The 15,365-nt window shown below is 40.5% G+C and overlaps 1 protein-coding gene across 1 annotated transcript in view; it reads right to left on the reverse strand.

Moving 5' to 3' along the window:
• sorcs3a (sortilin related VPS10 domain containing receptor 3a) overlaps window positions 1–15,365 on the reverse strand; it is a 98,995-nt gene that overhangs the window by 33,221 nt on the left and 50,409 nt on the right. The window contains exon 2 of the mRNA XM_087801272.1: window positions 12,221–12,288. Within this exon, the coding sequence (XP_087657398.1) occupies window positions 12,221–12,288 (68 nt within the window). The remainder of the gene's footprint in view (window positions 1–12,220; window positions 12,289–15,365) is intronic.

The following is a 15,365-nucleotide window of genomic DNA, read 5'->3' on the forward strand; positions in this document are numbered from 1 at the left end:
CTCTTTAAAAGCTGACTTCACGTTGAACTCAACTCATGAAGAAAAACAATGCTAACTCAAGCTGTTAGCGCATCAATCAAATTATTTATATGGTTAATAACGGCCAAAACAAACGTCCTTATTTTTTTTATATATTTCCATTACCATGAATAAGAATTGGTTGCTACATTCATTTTCTGTCTGGGAGATTCACCATTGCTTCAGTTGTTTGGAAACAAATCTAAGCAACGAGTAAATTATGCAGAAAAATTCCGTCAAACTATCAGAATTTCAAACAGCTCTCCCTAATAAGCCATGTAAATGTGCTCCATTAAAAAAACAATTGTGCAGCTTCCCAGCAAAATCACGTTGATAATCCTCTCCATGGGTCCCCTTTATAGCATCTACTACGGGCCCTTAGAGACAACTTCATATCTACAACTTTGACGGTGTCGCTTATATCACCGACAACACTGGAACGTCAACACTGGACAGTGTCAAATATGTATGTTTATCTATAGATACAGTATAAAAACACATTTTGACTAACAAAAGTAAATACACGTATTCATTTTATCGTGAAACAAGTGAATTAAAAGTGGACTTAAGACCCAAAAGAGCATATTTGTTGTTCCTGAAAGAGATTATACCACAACATTTCACCTAATTTTTTTTCCTTTTTCTTTTAAATAACAGTTAATGAATTTAATTCAACAAGTCATTCACTTGTTTTTTTGATGGACCAATGATGCAAACACTTGTCACTCCTCCATTTCCTTCTTTTTCGGAAGTGAAGGAAACGGGTGGATGAAAAGAGTCTGAGTCATTGTATGCAAAAGACGAGCTAAAGCGGTGTTGGCAGCATGAAACACTTTGGTGTGTTAAAGGAAAAGTCACTCAGCAAGTGAAGAAACTGCGGAAGAAAAGGCTTTATTCCTTCTTTTTTTTTCTCTACAAAACATCTAACATATCCTGACATTTCACACACAAATGCAGTGCCAAGAGTGTGTGGATACATGTGCTTTGTATTCCAATGCTCTGGCTTATCCAGTTTTCTAATAACTGCATACAATTTTTTTTTTAGCAAACATTTAAAAGAAAAATGAAAATAACATACAAAACCGAAACCGTCTTTATTTGCTACAAGGTGTCGCAACCTTCCTAAAATGAAATATCAATGTTTAAAAGATGATCTTTTAATCCAAAACCTTGTCAAATAATAGTTGTAGATCTTAACCCTGAACAAATGTACATTTACAAGCTTCAATATTGGGTTGTTTGTGTGAAAACTTTACATCTCTACACAGTCCAAGTACAAGAAGCAGCGTTCGCCCTGAAGCCGCTCACTCATCCATTCATTCCTGGGCTGACTTGTCTTCGGGCACAAAAGGTTGCGGTTTGTGTTCATGCCTCATGTGAAATGACAGGACTAGAGAGTGGACAGGTCAGTCGTGGCTGCGGGGTCCGGCCCAACTACAAGCACGTTACAATCTGCACGCAGCAGTTCTGTGGCAGCAGATACGATGGTGAGTTCAGATAATCACACGAAAAAATGCACTAGTTTGTTTTAGGCGAGGATCTGAATACAAGCCGGTGACTTCTGCAGAATGTCCGCCCACAACCGACACGCAGGACACGTTTCTGTTGACTCTTGTTACCTTTTTAAACTGGACACAAGTGTAATGATAGACCTTCGGTGGCAAGAGGTCCATATCGGAAAGAGGGCTGTGTATTGGCAAGAATCTGGAGATAAGATACATGTGTGACGATACAATATATTGTGATGTATTGCGATACTGTAGGAACAACAATATATTGTCTTTAACAACAAAGAAAGTAGCAAATACTTTCTCGAATCAAAGGTGAAAGTGCTTCTCAAAATATTTAAAAATATATATATAAAAATGTCAACTTTTACAATTATTAACCATGAAATGCAAGTCTCAAACAACCTGGAGCAACATGCAACATCCAGTATCTGTCAGTGTTGAATTTTTTAACTTTAAACTTTGTTGTAAAGCCAAAGTGAGTCCAAACATCAGCTTTAAAAGTTGCTGGACTCTGATGTTTCCTTTCTCTTTCACTCATTGATGCAATTTCACCTGTTTTGTTGTTACTTTGGCACGGAGGAAATGACAAGTGTCGCCAACTAGTGGCCGGAGGTTTAATTGCAGCACACAAATGAATAAACGCAGTGTATATTCGAGTGTAAATCGTAAAAGAATACATTGAATAATTGTCTTTTATACACACTCTATTCTAATACAAAACGTAAAATAACTTTGAATTAAAATAAAATGTCATTTTAAATGAAAAAACTAAATATGAACGTATATTTTTTAATATCTATACAGTGTGATTAAATATCGGGAGTTAAAACATTGTGATACATTGTTATATGGATATTTTCTTATGCCCCTGAAAACTGAACAGGAAATCAGTCAGAAACCAAACAGCACTTTAGAATCCATTGTGGACTAAACACTTCTTTCCATTACTTACTTAACGTCAGACTCTGAAATGTGGCTTCATTGATATTTCTCTTTTACCTACAGGAGCTGCTGTCCTTGTTATTGAACTTCATCCTGGACACATCATTTAAAAAAAAAGTTCCTCGCACGCTCTTAGTGACCGAAACAGACATGTCAGATTCAGACGAATGTCCCTGGTAAGTGCCCAGAAGACACCAGCAGTGAGGTGTGCGGGTGCTGATGAAACCATCCGACTGTCCTCTCTCAATCCAGACCAGCTGGACTCACTTCGTCTCTCTAAGAATCTATAACAATGAAGATGGTTCTTTTTAGCCTGTTATTAGTCTATATTCTCTTGTTTTATTTTGTATTATTTTTATTTTTTGGTTGTGTCCAGATCACTTTTGTAAAGGCATCGGTTGACGTATTGATCACACAACACTACGCAATATGAACTACATTTCCAATAGTTACAAACATTATTTGCCGAATTTTTAAACGTACACAAAATGTACGCTTCACTCATTTTATACTCACCCTCATGTCGACTAATTGTTGAGATTATTTTCAGAGTATTTTCTGTTCCTTTTTAGATTTATAGACACAAATGTTTGTTCATTTTAATGTAGCAACCAGAGCTCAGTGGACGAACATCCTCTGAAAAGAAACACTTCAAAACATCCATGTACCTTGTTTATCCTTTTGAGTTTATCCTTAGAGATTGTTTCAGAAAATTTTAAGGAGTCTATATTCAAAGCTTGTAGCAAAATCTTAAAGGCAAACATTCTACACAGACAGGAAGTACTCTTGGTAAGAGCCTGAAATATAGACTTGATGTTTTGATGAAATATAGACTAATGTTGTGGACGTTACAGACGAGCAGTATGGAGGTATTTGGATTTTTTTAAGTGTATTTTTTTGATGAAGATGAAGACAACTGAGTTCCAGTCGCTACATTAAAATGACCAAACATTCATGTCTATGACTCTAAAAAAGAAACAGATTACTCTGAAAATAATCCAACCTTTAGTCGCCATGAGGGTGAAAAGAAAAGTTTTAATTGCTTTAAATAACTTGAAATAAAGAAGAGTGAATTTATTCTCTACTTGTGTTGAAGGCACAAAACTTCCCGTTTTTACTGAGTTAATAAAAACTTTTGATTTACGTCCCAATTTCAATTCAAACTCTGAATGCGGGCCAGCTGTTTCTCCGGTGGATTGGTCGACGTAATAAGTCTTTTGTTTGATCGTGGCTTGCGGGCTGGCGCCCTCGCTGTACAGACATAAACATAAAGAGGGAAGTGTCTCTGGGTAAGGTGAGGGCGAGCATCTTCATCCCTCACTCTTTCTCTCCCATAACTTCATAATCTTGTGGAACCGGACGATATTCATCGGCTTTGATGGTCGCCGGTCGAAGGAAAGCAATCATGAACTTTTCCTCCAGCTCTCCTCCTCCTCCTCTGTCCATATACTGTTGACACATTCAAATTCTCTGGCAGCTTCTCTCAGCTGGCAACAGCTTCACTCTAATCTCAACACATCTGAGCTCCTGGCCTTGGTGCTGACTGGATAACTGATTGGCCACTGAGCCAGCGGCAGGCAGCTGGCACCGGCTGAAAATATGTACTGAGCTCTGGAGAACCTTCACCCGTCGATACATCACAGCACGATCCAAGACGCTACCGAGAAGGGTGAGAAATATAACTTGTTTATTGAGGATTGAATGAGACTGCTGCCTCCCGTGATTGTCTCGCTTTTTCCACTTCACCACCAAAAGTTCCGCTTTACTTTTTTACATTTCTGGCAATAAAGCGGTTTCCGATTCTAAAGCCTGACTCTTGCAGTAACTATGTAGAATTGTTCCACTTGATTTCAGACATAATACAACTATGCTCACTGCTGCTGTCGCTAATGGTCCAAAAAAACCCAGAGGTGCTTTCAGGAACCGACAAACAAGAAACATAATGAAATTAAAGGGGGAAAATAAACCTAATGTTTTTTGAAAACAATACATTCATAATGGATTGCGGCGCAGTGGTTAGCGTGTTAGCCAAAAGGTTGCCGGTTTGCTTCCAGGTCTGGAACGATCCAACTTGTGACCTATACGTGTGGAGTTTGTTTGTTCTCTCCAGAGTGGCCGGTGGGTTTACTCCTGGCACTTCGGTTTCCTCCCACAGTTCAAAATCATACAGAGATTGATTGGGAACCTGGGGGAAATCGTCGTTAGGTATGAGTGTGTGTGTGAATGGTTGTGTGTCTTTGTGGGCCCTGCGACAGACTCCTGTCCAGGGTGTCCCCGCCTCACGCCGAAGAAACTGGGATAGATCTCCTCCCGCAACCCCTATAAGGGATAAGCAGTAAAGAGAATGAATTAATATATTCCTAAAATATCATTGGCTGGTCCTCGTTGGAAGGCTTCAACCAAACAACCCAAGTTAAAAACCAATGGTCAAGTCATTTTTTCTAACCGGTGTGGTGAAACATTCATCTTCCCTGTGTGCTTACTCGCTCTGGTTTACTTTTCCACGTTTATCATCAGTGAGCTCACTTTTCCCGCTATAGTCAGCCATCTCTAGCACCCTTTACAATGGCGTCATCACCAAAAAAGTTCTAGACCAGGAAACTCATTCACACCAGGAGACGAAAATATTATAACAATATCTACCGTTTTTTAATATTTACCAACCTGTCTCTAACGGCATTGGATTCCCATCAAATTACTTTCCTTGTGACTCACTCATGTCTCTGCATAACTGTTGACGTCCATTATCTCCGTTCCTTAACTTATGTTAATCCCTGACATCCTTAGATGGTGACATGTGAACATGAATCAACTTTGAGTTTACAATAACATAAACTGATGTTCGACATATGTGGTCTAAAAATTAGAGCAAAGGGAAGAATTGAATTTAGTATACCATGATGGAGCTCAGTCTGCTTCTGTGGTGGAAAAATCAAGTGTCTCCTTGAGTGGTTTTCAGCTTGAGGTCACTTTCAACTTTTCTTCATGGAGCCAAGAATATATATATTTTCTCTGTTTGTCCAGAGATAAGCTGACTAATCGTTTAACATGTACCCTGCCTCTCACCCTGAACAGCTGGGACAGATTCTTGCATGTCCACGACCCCCAAGCACGAGAAAAAGTCTTGGAAAATGAAGGATTATTTTGCCGATGCATAATTGTGACAAGAAACAAATTAGAGCCGGTTCTGGGCCCAAGTGTAATTAAAAAGGCGGGGGAATACGTATGGTGTGAAAAACAGAGAAACTAATGAGGCTGTAAAGATTTATTGCGACTTGTCAGAGAGAAGAGGGAAATAAAAAAGGCTCCTGTTTTTCGTATGATTGACCTTCTTAGGTCAAACGAAGTCACATTCTTGTGACTGACTTTCATTGGCCGCATTGTTTGTGCGCTACAAGAGCAGGCGAGACATTTTTGAGGAAATTACAAAGTTCAATATCGAAAGGTCGAAGCCATCAGGTGGGTCTTTCTCTGAGAGCCGGTCTCCTTATTACCGGCGCTGACCTGTAAAATATCAGCCAGCCCGCGAGCATGCTCAGCAAAATGATGCAATTTGAGAGGATGTCACTCCTCACCCCGCGGTGACCTCATCCTTGCTCAGCAAGGGGAGAGTGCCAGGGAATTAGCAGGAGAGGCGGCTCCTTCTTTGAATGTCTTCAAAGGTGTATCTGTCCGACGACTTCCTCGCTCCGGCGCAGGGACCTGCTCTGTGATGTTATCGATTCCGACACATTTGTTCGAACTTAAGCAGTTGCTGGGGTTTGACAGAATGTATCTCGTCGATCTTCTGACTGTAGCTGGTCTTCCTTCCCCCTCACCACGAGCGGCTCTCTCAGGGGCGCCGCCGCTCCGATGAGGGGTAAACATAGATTAAAAGCTATAAAAACTGATTTGCTGTCGTCAACAGCGAGCCATTTGACTTCCTCCTCTGCGTTGGCGGGGGTCTCTGTAGGAATCATAAGCACCACCATCAAGTCCTGCCGTCTATTTTCAGCAGGTTATTATTAATGATTATAGTAATAATCAAGTTTAAGTTCAAGTTGTTTATTGTCAAGTATACAGGTACGCAACACATACAGCATAGATGAAATTGTGGTCCTCTCAGACCCACGATGCTAAACATGAAGTAGACAGTTGAAAGGACATTAAATAAGACATTTAAGAAAATAAATAAATACAAATAAATAATCAACAATATTAAAATGGTCAAACTGGATTCTGTTCCGGTCGCTCCAACACACCGTCACTTCCGGTTCTTATACTTCGCTTTGTGGAAAAAAATGGTCAATGCAGAGTGTCACGGGTCGTTTATTCGCTGCTTCAAGTCAAACTAAATACAAGCTTTACTATCGATCGGGAGCACTTTCTCCCGGCGACTGTACAGGTCAATAGCCCCGGGAGAAAAGGTCTCAAAATGTAGAAACATCGCTATATTTAAGGCAAATTTCCGGGCCGGGAGGTCCTCCCCTTATCACCATTTTGTTTCCTTCAAGCTCCCTGTGCCACGATCCCCTGTGGAGAGTACTTCCTATTTTGTTTCATTTTCTAATCATTCAAATGTTCTTTGGTGGGGGTTTCCGTCTCCTAATCCCCCCCCTCCCGGATGTGTCCGGCTTCGTTCTTTGATCCATGACCCAAGGTGTGAAAGGGCAGATAAACAGATGTTTTGAATAACCGTTGTCATGTCTCTAATTCTGTTCCAAGCTTGTCTTGAGACAGTGAATCAGTCTGAGTGGAATGTTAATTGTGAATGTGTATTCAAACGTTTAAGCTCTTAGATGAAGCGAGTCATTTATACTTTATATTTTGATTATCTTTTTGCATTAATTTAAGTATGGCGTATACGTATAGTGTATAATCATTTTTAATCTAAAAATATTTAAATAATTAACTAATAAACAGAATATCAACAAAAAACAAAGTTAAGGCACAGTTAGTAAAAGCAGAGGTGAGAGTGATGGTAGGACAGGGAGGTAGTTGACTTTAACCTGCTAGTTCTGGCCTGAAGACTGTGCAGTCTCCTCCCTGACGGAACCAGGCTGAAGAGGCTGTGGGATGGGTGATTGGGGTCAACAGTTATCCTGATGGCCTTGCTGGTGATGTGGGTGTTATAAATGTCCAGGAGGGGGGGACACACCAATGATCCCTTCAGCTGCTCTCAAGATGCGCTGCAGGGTCTTGCGGCAGGACACTGTGCAGGCGCCGTACCACACGGTGATGCAGCTCGACAGGATGCTCTCGATGGTGCCTCTGTAGAAGGTGAGCATCGTGTAGCATATTGTGGCTCCCGGACAGATCTTCAGAGATGCAACTTGGTGCTACCCACCCTCTCCACTGCAGCTCCGTCGATGGTTAGTGGTGAATGCTGGGTGTGCACTCTCCTGAAGTCCACAATGACCTCCTTAGTCTTCTCCACGTTGAGGTGGAGATTGTTGTCTTGGCACCACGTGGTCAGCCTGTTGACCTCACACCTGTAGACCGTCCCGTCGCTGTTGTTGGTGAGACCCACCCCAGTTGTGTCGTCATCACACTTGGTGAAGAGGTTGGAGCTGGATGATGGGGTGCAGTCATGTGTCAGCAGAGTGAAGAGGAGGGGGCTCAGCACACATCTTTGGGGGCCCCCTGTGTTCAGTGTGATGGTGAAGTTTGAGGATGAGCTGCTGGGGGATGATGGTGTTGAATGCTGAGCTGAAGTCAGCAGAGATGGCATCATCAGTCCAGCGGTTAGGACAGGGGGGAGCTCAGACTTGTTGCAGGACTAGCCGCTCGAAGCACTTCATTCATTCGATCATTCATGAATTATTAGTTTAATATAAATGTCAGAATAAATATTTATTGCAGTGGCAGAGAAGTACAAACTCTGAAATGTCCTAATCAATTGTATATCTATATATATTTATCAATTGCAATATTACTATAATAAAGCAAAACACGCAAATGCAAATTGTTTGAATGTTTGTGTATTACAAGTTTATGTTGTAATATTTAATTTAAACAGTTGTCAATTTAATTTTCACTTCTCAGCCACCGTACTGAACGCACTTTCAATGTACATTTAATGTACAAATTCATTTATTTTCTTTTAACCAGTAGTTTGTAAATACGTATGATGGAGGAAACAAGGATTCATTAAATAAATGATGAAAGAAATTAAAGCAATATTTTGAAACAAATGTATAAACTCTGAAAAAAATCTTAATTGCTTTAAGGAAATTATCATTTTGTTTCACTGCTTCTTTAAGGGTTTTTAAATGTGTTTCAAAGTATTTTATTTGGAGATTTTTCAATTTTCTCTAAATAGCTTTTCACTCCTTGGCCTCCGTAACAGACAAAAGATATAAAATGGGGTTTTCTCAGGACTTTAATGAGACAAGTGGTGTGTGTTTCCTTCACTTTGTCACACTTATTTTTGGAATCATTTCACAGCATCACAGAGCACAAATGAAATCCCAGCGTGGAGATCTTCTGACTGACTGAACGACTCTGACAAACGAGGCTGCTGGGCATCTTGCCATGTGATTCTGCCTGTCATCTGCATCATCCCCAAAACAATGGAGTGATTGTAGCCTTTTTTAAAGCAAATCTTAACGTCTTCTCCGCTACAATTTCTCCCTGTGTTCGCTTGTGTGTGTGTGTGTGTGTGTGTGTGTGTGTGTGTGTTCTCCCAAAGGGCGAGGAAGTGCAGCTACATCGGATAAAACGGCAGAACAAGAGCATGGCAAACAACATCCTCCACCCCTCGGCGCCCCCATCTGACCATGCGTGACACAAGAACATTGTGTTCACTGCAGAGATTTGAGTTTGCTGCAGAAGTCACTGACGCTCTAAAAACCTGATAGTGAGTCAAAAAGAGATAAGGACAGATCACTCGATGCTGCTCGCGTGGAGCTGAAGTCACCAGTGCAACCACACATGTATTGAACTTCAATGAACTGGACCAGGAACCTCTTGCTTGCAGGACCGTCTCTGCCCCCGCATCTAAGTGGTCGCGGGAGTTTGTTTCACAACTTTTTCAAAAATAAAAGTTAGCAGCTTAAAAAAGTTGGGCAAATTATCAAGGGGCGGGTCTAATGTAACTGGACGGTCAAAATGGAGATTCGAGCGACAATGTTGTAGCTCTTAAGCTAGCGTGGAAGCATGGGATCATCTTGGTACTTCCTAAGGTTTTTATTTCACTTGTTGACTTTTCCCTGCATCTCTTTATGCTCTGATCTGAGAATGTGTCACGACTGACGGGCAACATCTGGCTTTAAAAAGCGTGAAGTGCAAGAAGAACGCAATTTATCCAGAAGTCACATAAACGTAACAAAAACACTTTTGCGACTTAAAATAATGTATCAATCCACACCAGGTAATTATAATAAGTAATTTCAAGTCATTGAAGATCTTTGCATGATACTTTCTTCTTCTTTCTTTCTTTTGTGGAGGGGAGGCTTGATAAAATAGTTTTTATATATTTTATCTAACTAACATGTATTTGAAATGTAATATTAAACATCAAAATGGATTATATAAAATTGAAGTACAATTCAATCTTTTGCACTGTATTGTTCTTGTCGTTGTTGCAAAAAGTATTACATTTTTGTTCTCAAGGATCTGTTAAAAAAATTAATGGAAAATTGAAAAATATTCAATTCAACAACAGTTTGACCTTATTTTGTGAGGTCTTTTCAAAAATATTTTTTTCTGCATATAAGCCTTCATTGAATAGGGGAGATTTCATCAGCCACTCATAATTCATTCATACCTGAACTCAGTACCCGATCTGCGAAATCCATGGCCTGTTTTGATTCACCATGTTTTTAGAGCAAACCAAGACAAAATAAACGGTTTAATAGTATAATTATCAGTTCACGATCTGGGAAATCATCAGCAGTCGGTTCGTATGCACGTGCGTTGCATTGAAAAACATAATTCTATTTATAGAAGTTAATGAAAAATGAAGAGGAAATGAATGATTGAGTCTGTTTAAATTTACATGACACAAATATTTACCCCGTGAGAATCTAGGATCTTCCAAAAAAGAACCACTGTTTTGTAGCATAAAATGTTTTTTGACGATGCTCCAGACGAACATGACATGCTGGCTCTCCAAAGTCTTTCCCTGGAACGTCTAAATATTCATCTAGATTTGAACCGCTTGATCGTGTAGACGCGATGAACCATTTCTTTATCTTTCATAAAATTGACAGTACATTATTGGTTATATAAATAAAGTTGTGTATTTTGAATGCAACACACATGTGCAAATTGATCTCTGGTTTCCCAGATTGTTACCCAGTTGTTCTGATTCTGATTCTGAGGATCTAAATGTTGCATTGCGTACACGTTCACAGATCATGGCCATTCAGTCTTTCGCCTGTTGACTCCCAGAGAAGCCACCAGAGATGGACGAACCAAAGCGTCACCGCAGTGACACGTGCAGGCGTGTGGACACGCTCCAGCAGGTTTTAATACACGGAAACACAACAGAGAACTGTGAGAAGCAAATGCTGGAGACAGTCTGAGATCAAACTTAAATAACTATGGGATGGAGACGAAACACGGCAGGTTTGTGTCGCCGCTGCATCGGTGATGACACCAGATAAAGAACAGTATCTGTGGAATTAAACAAGCAGGCATGCTGAACAGGCGCCAAGAGTTCTGTGTTTACACCTTGAGATCCATCACTGAAGCGAACACGAAAACAGAGTAGCCAAGATCCGGTCTGCTGCCAAACACCTGCTGCATTTATTTTTGTCGAACGATCGCTCGTCACATGTGAGTGGCTTCTGAGCAAACACAATTCTGTTAAACTAATCTGTTGATTTAAGTGTGTCTCAAATAGATGTTGGACTCTATTGTATCATCAGTGTCTGTTTGTACAAAACTCTCTTTTTATTGAAATATTTACATTAGAAAATGATCTAAAGCTCGCCCACTGAAAACATTCTTTTTCTGGAGATGAAATCTTGTTTGCTATAACCACGCCCACTCTGCTGTGATTTGTCAAACATTGAGGTTTGTCACCACGTGTCATCAATCCAGGAAGTCTCCACCTCCAAGGGACTTGTTGTATAAAATGAACAAATCAGGGCTTGATTACAGTATGCTGGAGGAGGAGTGACGGCATTATTACGTCATAATAAACTCTTGTAAGATTTAACCTAGAACTTTATAAAGTGATAAGTTCAAAACATGAGGAACTAACTGTATCTTGGAGAGAAAGACTTCAACATTTGAAACATGTGAGTCAGGAGAGGTGAGTGTACGGATCAGTGTAAGTTTTGGTTGGATTACAACATCCAATTTTCAGAAAGTCCATCTGTTTTCTGTACGTTCTTTTATCATCGAAGTGATGCAGTGTTCACTTACACAGCTTTTCACATTTGGTTTTAACATACAATGTGTTCTTGATCACACCATAGCAATCCCACTGTCATTGAATGCATCGTTCGCTTGTGACAGTGAGGTGCAGGGAAAGTTTGTGTTTCTTCCAGTCTTTACCTCGTCCAGTGTTAATTTATTTTAAAGGAGTCATATAACATAAATCGTTATGAATATTATTAGCATTTTAAACCCACTACATTTTGCATGAATCTCTGTCCCCGCTCGAAGTGAGTTCCGTAAATTGAATGTTTAAGTGTGTAGTAATGTTAAAACCGCAGTAACGCTTAACGCTAACTTGTTTTTCACAGAGTTATAAGTTGCAGCAGACTTAACTGCTTAAACTAATGTAGTCACTGTAACTTAACATGAGTCAAACTCACCTCCAGAGGGTGCTCTCTGTCACGCTGCCGATGTGGAAGTCGTACAATTTGGTGAGGATGAGGATCACCTGGGAAGAGAGAAATTCGGTGAGACGCGACAGAATTTTGTCAACAAATTATTAGAAACGATTCAAAACTCTTGAAATTAGTCATTCTTTGACTTGAACTGGTGCACACTCAATGACAGTGGCATAATCCAAGAATAAATAAATAAAAAACAGCCATTTGTACGCCCACTACAATGGTTGTGCGTACTGTTGTCATGGCAACTCACCAGGCTGTGCTATTACAGGCGGTTAATGACGTTTAACTTTCAGAAGATCATGTTAATGTCATGTAAACGAAGCAAACACCATGATAATAGTTGCTGCACCAAATAATGGAAACGCCTATTTAAATACTGGCCTGAGTGATATGCGGATCACATGACTTTCGACAGGCGCGACATATATATACGACGCTGTTTTCAAGATATGACCGTGAAAGTAAACACGTCATGGATCAGTGGTCGGATTTGATAAGATACTTTTAGACTTTTCACAACGCAAACAACAAAATGAAACAATTGGGATTTTGAAAGGAAAGTAATGTCTCATCCTCACCTGTAGGTGGCCACAAACACTTTAAACACTCCATACAATGAACTCACACACATTTAGAATTCATTATTATTCATAACTTGTGATGATGAAGCTTCATGGAACATGTCCACTAGATGGCACTCTTCACTATAATCCTTGAGTCTACGCAAACAACAATTTTATTTTAAGCCATTTACTGAGCTCATAAAGTGATGCTTCATGAAGCTTCATCAAGTTATATATCTTTACGTAATGTTTCCAACGAAAATAAAAATACTTTTTAGCAAGCGCGGTTGTTTATGAGAGCCAAGGGTCAGGGTCTTGAACCAACGCCTGCACTCTCCCGCAAGAACATTCACATGTTAGAAAACTCAAAACTCATCGGGAATCAGCACAGACTGAGTGAAAGCTTTAGTTATGAACTGCAACATACAATGTTATTCATACATAATTATACTTTTTTGACAGTTTGCATAACGAAAATCATCTGCCAGTCGCCATCAGAACCGACATTCCACATCTAAACTGACCCAATTCTTTATACAGAAAAAGACAAACCAAAGACACTGTTTATTTTTAGGTCACTTTATGACTTCGAGGGCCTCTCTGACTCACTGCCGACATGTCAGCTTCTCACTCGCAGTCATGATGTACGAGCGGCGGAAAGTTTCCAGTTTGACATGTTCCGTATCAACTTCTACAAAAAAATATGTTTGCTAATTTAACGCAATCACTTCAAAGAGTCTAGATCGTCTGTGTCGAACTCAAGGCCAGATCTGGTCTGGTGGCCAAAATCAAGGTAGACAAATGTTCATGTTGAAGAAAGTGACCTTTAAAGATGCCGCTGGTTGAGATAAGATAAAGAACATAGATCATGGACGTCGACAATACGAGTAAAACTTGGACTGCTAAAAGGTTTTGTTGTGATTGAGTTTGACACCCTTGTTCTACAAGAACCATCGACAACAATAGGCCATCAGGCTGCCTTTGGTGACTCATGGATAAAAAAGTATTGGTTGAAATTAGGTAAATGTAAGTGTGTCTTTGTTTAGAGACACACAGCTGCTGAAGCATCTAGTGCAGGGATGACGCGCTTTGTCAAGTCTTTAGGTCCTTTTAAACCTTAACCACAGGGGAATGGACAATCTTGTATAGATCATCAGTCGCCATCACCATTCCTTTGTTCTCCTATTCACTGGCCTTCCAGGACACTGTTCCCTCGGGAAGACTCAGCACAGCACAGCAGTTTAATCTGCTGCAGAGACTGGAGCTATCACAGAGTTACAGAGAAAACAACTGCAGATACTTGTTTTTCTCTACTGAAAGAAACAAGAAATTAGAACTGTACAATGTGTGCTCTTGCTAACATTGATCGCTCTGTATTTTCTTTACTTTCCATCTTTTGTTAGCTAACGCTGGATGCTACAGCTATAGCTAGCTGTAGCATCACAATGTCCATAACACTAAAATGTCCACAGACAGGTTGCCGTTTTTGGAGACGACGACCAGGGTTTAACCGATGCCGTTTTTTCCAGAACCGTTCCAACCCTACCCGACTCGGTTCGGACAAACGCGACACTAAGATGTTTTCGTCTCAACCGACCCCATCGTCTACTCGCGGTGGGCCTGGCTGTCATGACAAAACGACACAAAGAAGTGAAACAAGGAAGAACTAAGAGGTGTTTTTGCGGCTTAGTCCCTTGTCCACGCAACAAATCTTCCGACCGACAAACTGTACTCCTTCTTGCAGAGGTTTTGTGTTGGGAGTTGCAATGATTACCTTTTAAGTGCTTGCTTGGCCAGCTCTCAACCAGAGAGGTGCGGGTTCTAAAAATAGTATATGTTTTGAAGTACAGAACTGGTGGAAAAGCAACATAACCCAGGTAGAGTTGAGTCGGTAGGTAAACCAAAGATGAAAAAGGTTGAAAAGGACCTATAAAGACATCAGTTTGAACGATGAATTCGACTGTCAGTAGTTTTAAAACTGCCAGGCCAGAGCTTCAGGTTCACAGTATCAACGCTCTTTGCATAAAGATGTTTCTAGAACTGCCCACACCATCATACTGCTGGCTGAGAAAGATTCCTGGACCACACGGTCACAGAAAGCGGCCCACTGGCTCATTATTTGATTAAAGAGAAATACTGTAGCATGATGTCCATTTCCATCCCTCCTGCTGCATTCATTTCTCGTCCTCCCCTCTGTGATCATTGGAAAACACGGGGCACATTCAGTGGGAGGCCATAGTCACAATCTGGGAGATGTTCAAAGAATGTTTGAAAATCTCTGAGGAAACATTTTTTCCAAGAATGTCGGCCTGCATGTTCGCTAATTAGAAAAAGTCCCAGAAGCTGCTTTATGTTTTTTGAAGCAGCTGAGACCTCGTAGCGACCGAATGTCATAAGCGAGAAGCTGCTAATGGCCTGGCTAGCAGTGTCCACAAGTATGCGTCACGGCTAAGGCACGTCCTGCTTCTTCCACAGATAATGACTTCAATTGTGTTGCGCTAGAATTGCGGTTTCATTGCTTTGATCCGGATTTTCAGCAGGTGGAGCCTGACTGACCA

This window comes from Callionymus lyra, chromosome 1 (genome assembly GCF_982586985.1).
Source record: "Callionymus lyra chromosome 1, fCalLyr1.hap1.1, whole genome shotgun sequence".
In the NCBI taxonomy this organism is placed as follows: Eukaryota; Metazoa; Chordata; class Actinopteri; order Syngnathiformes; family Callionymidae; genus Callionymus; species Callionymus lyra.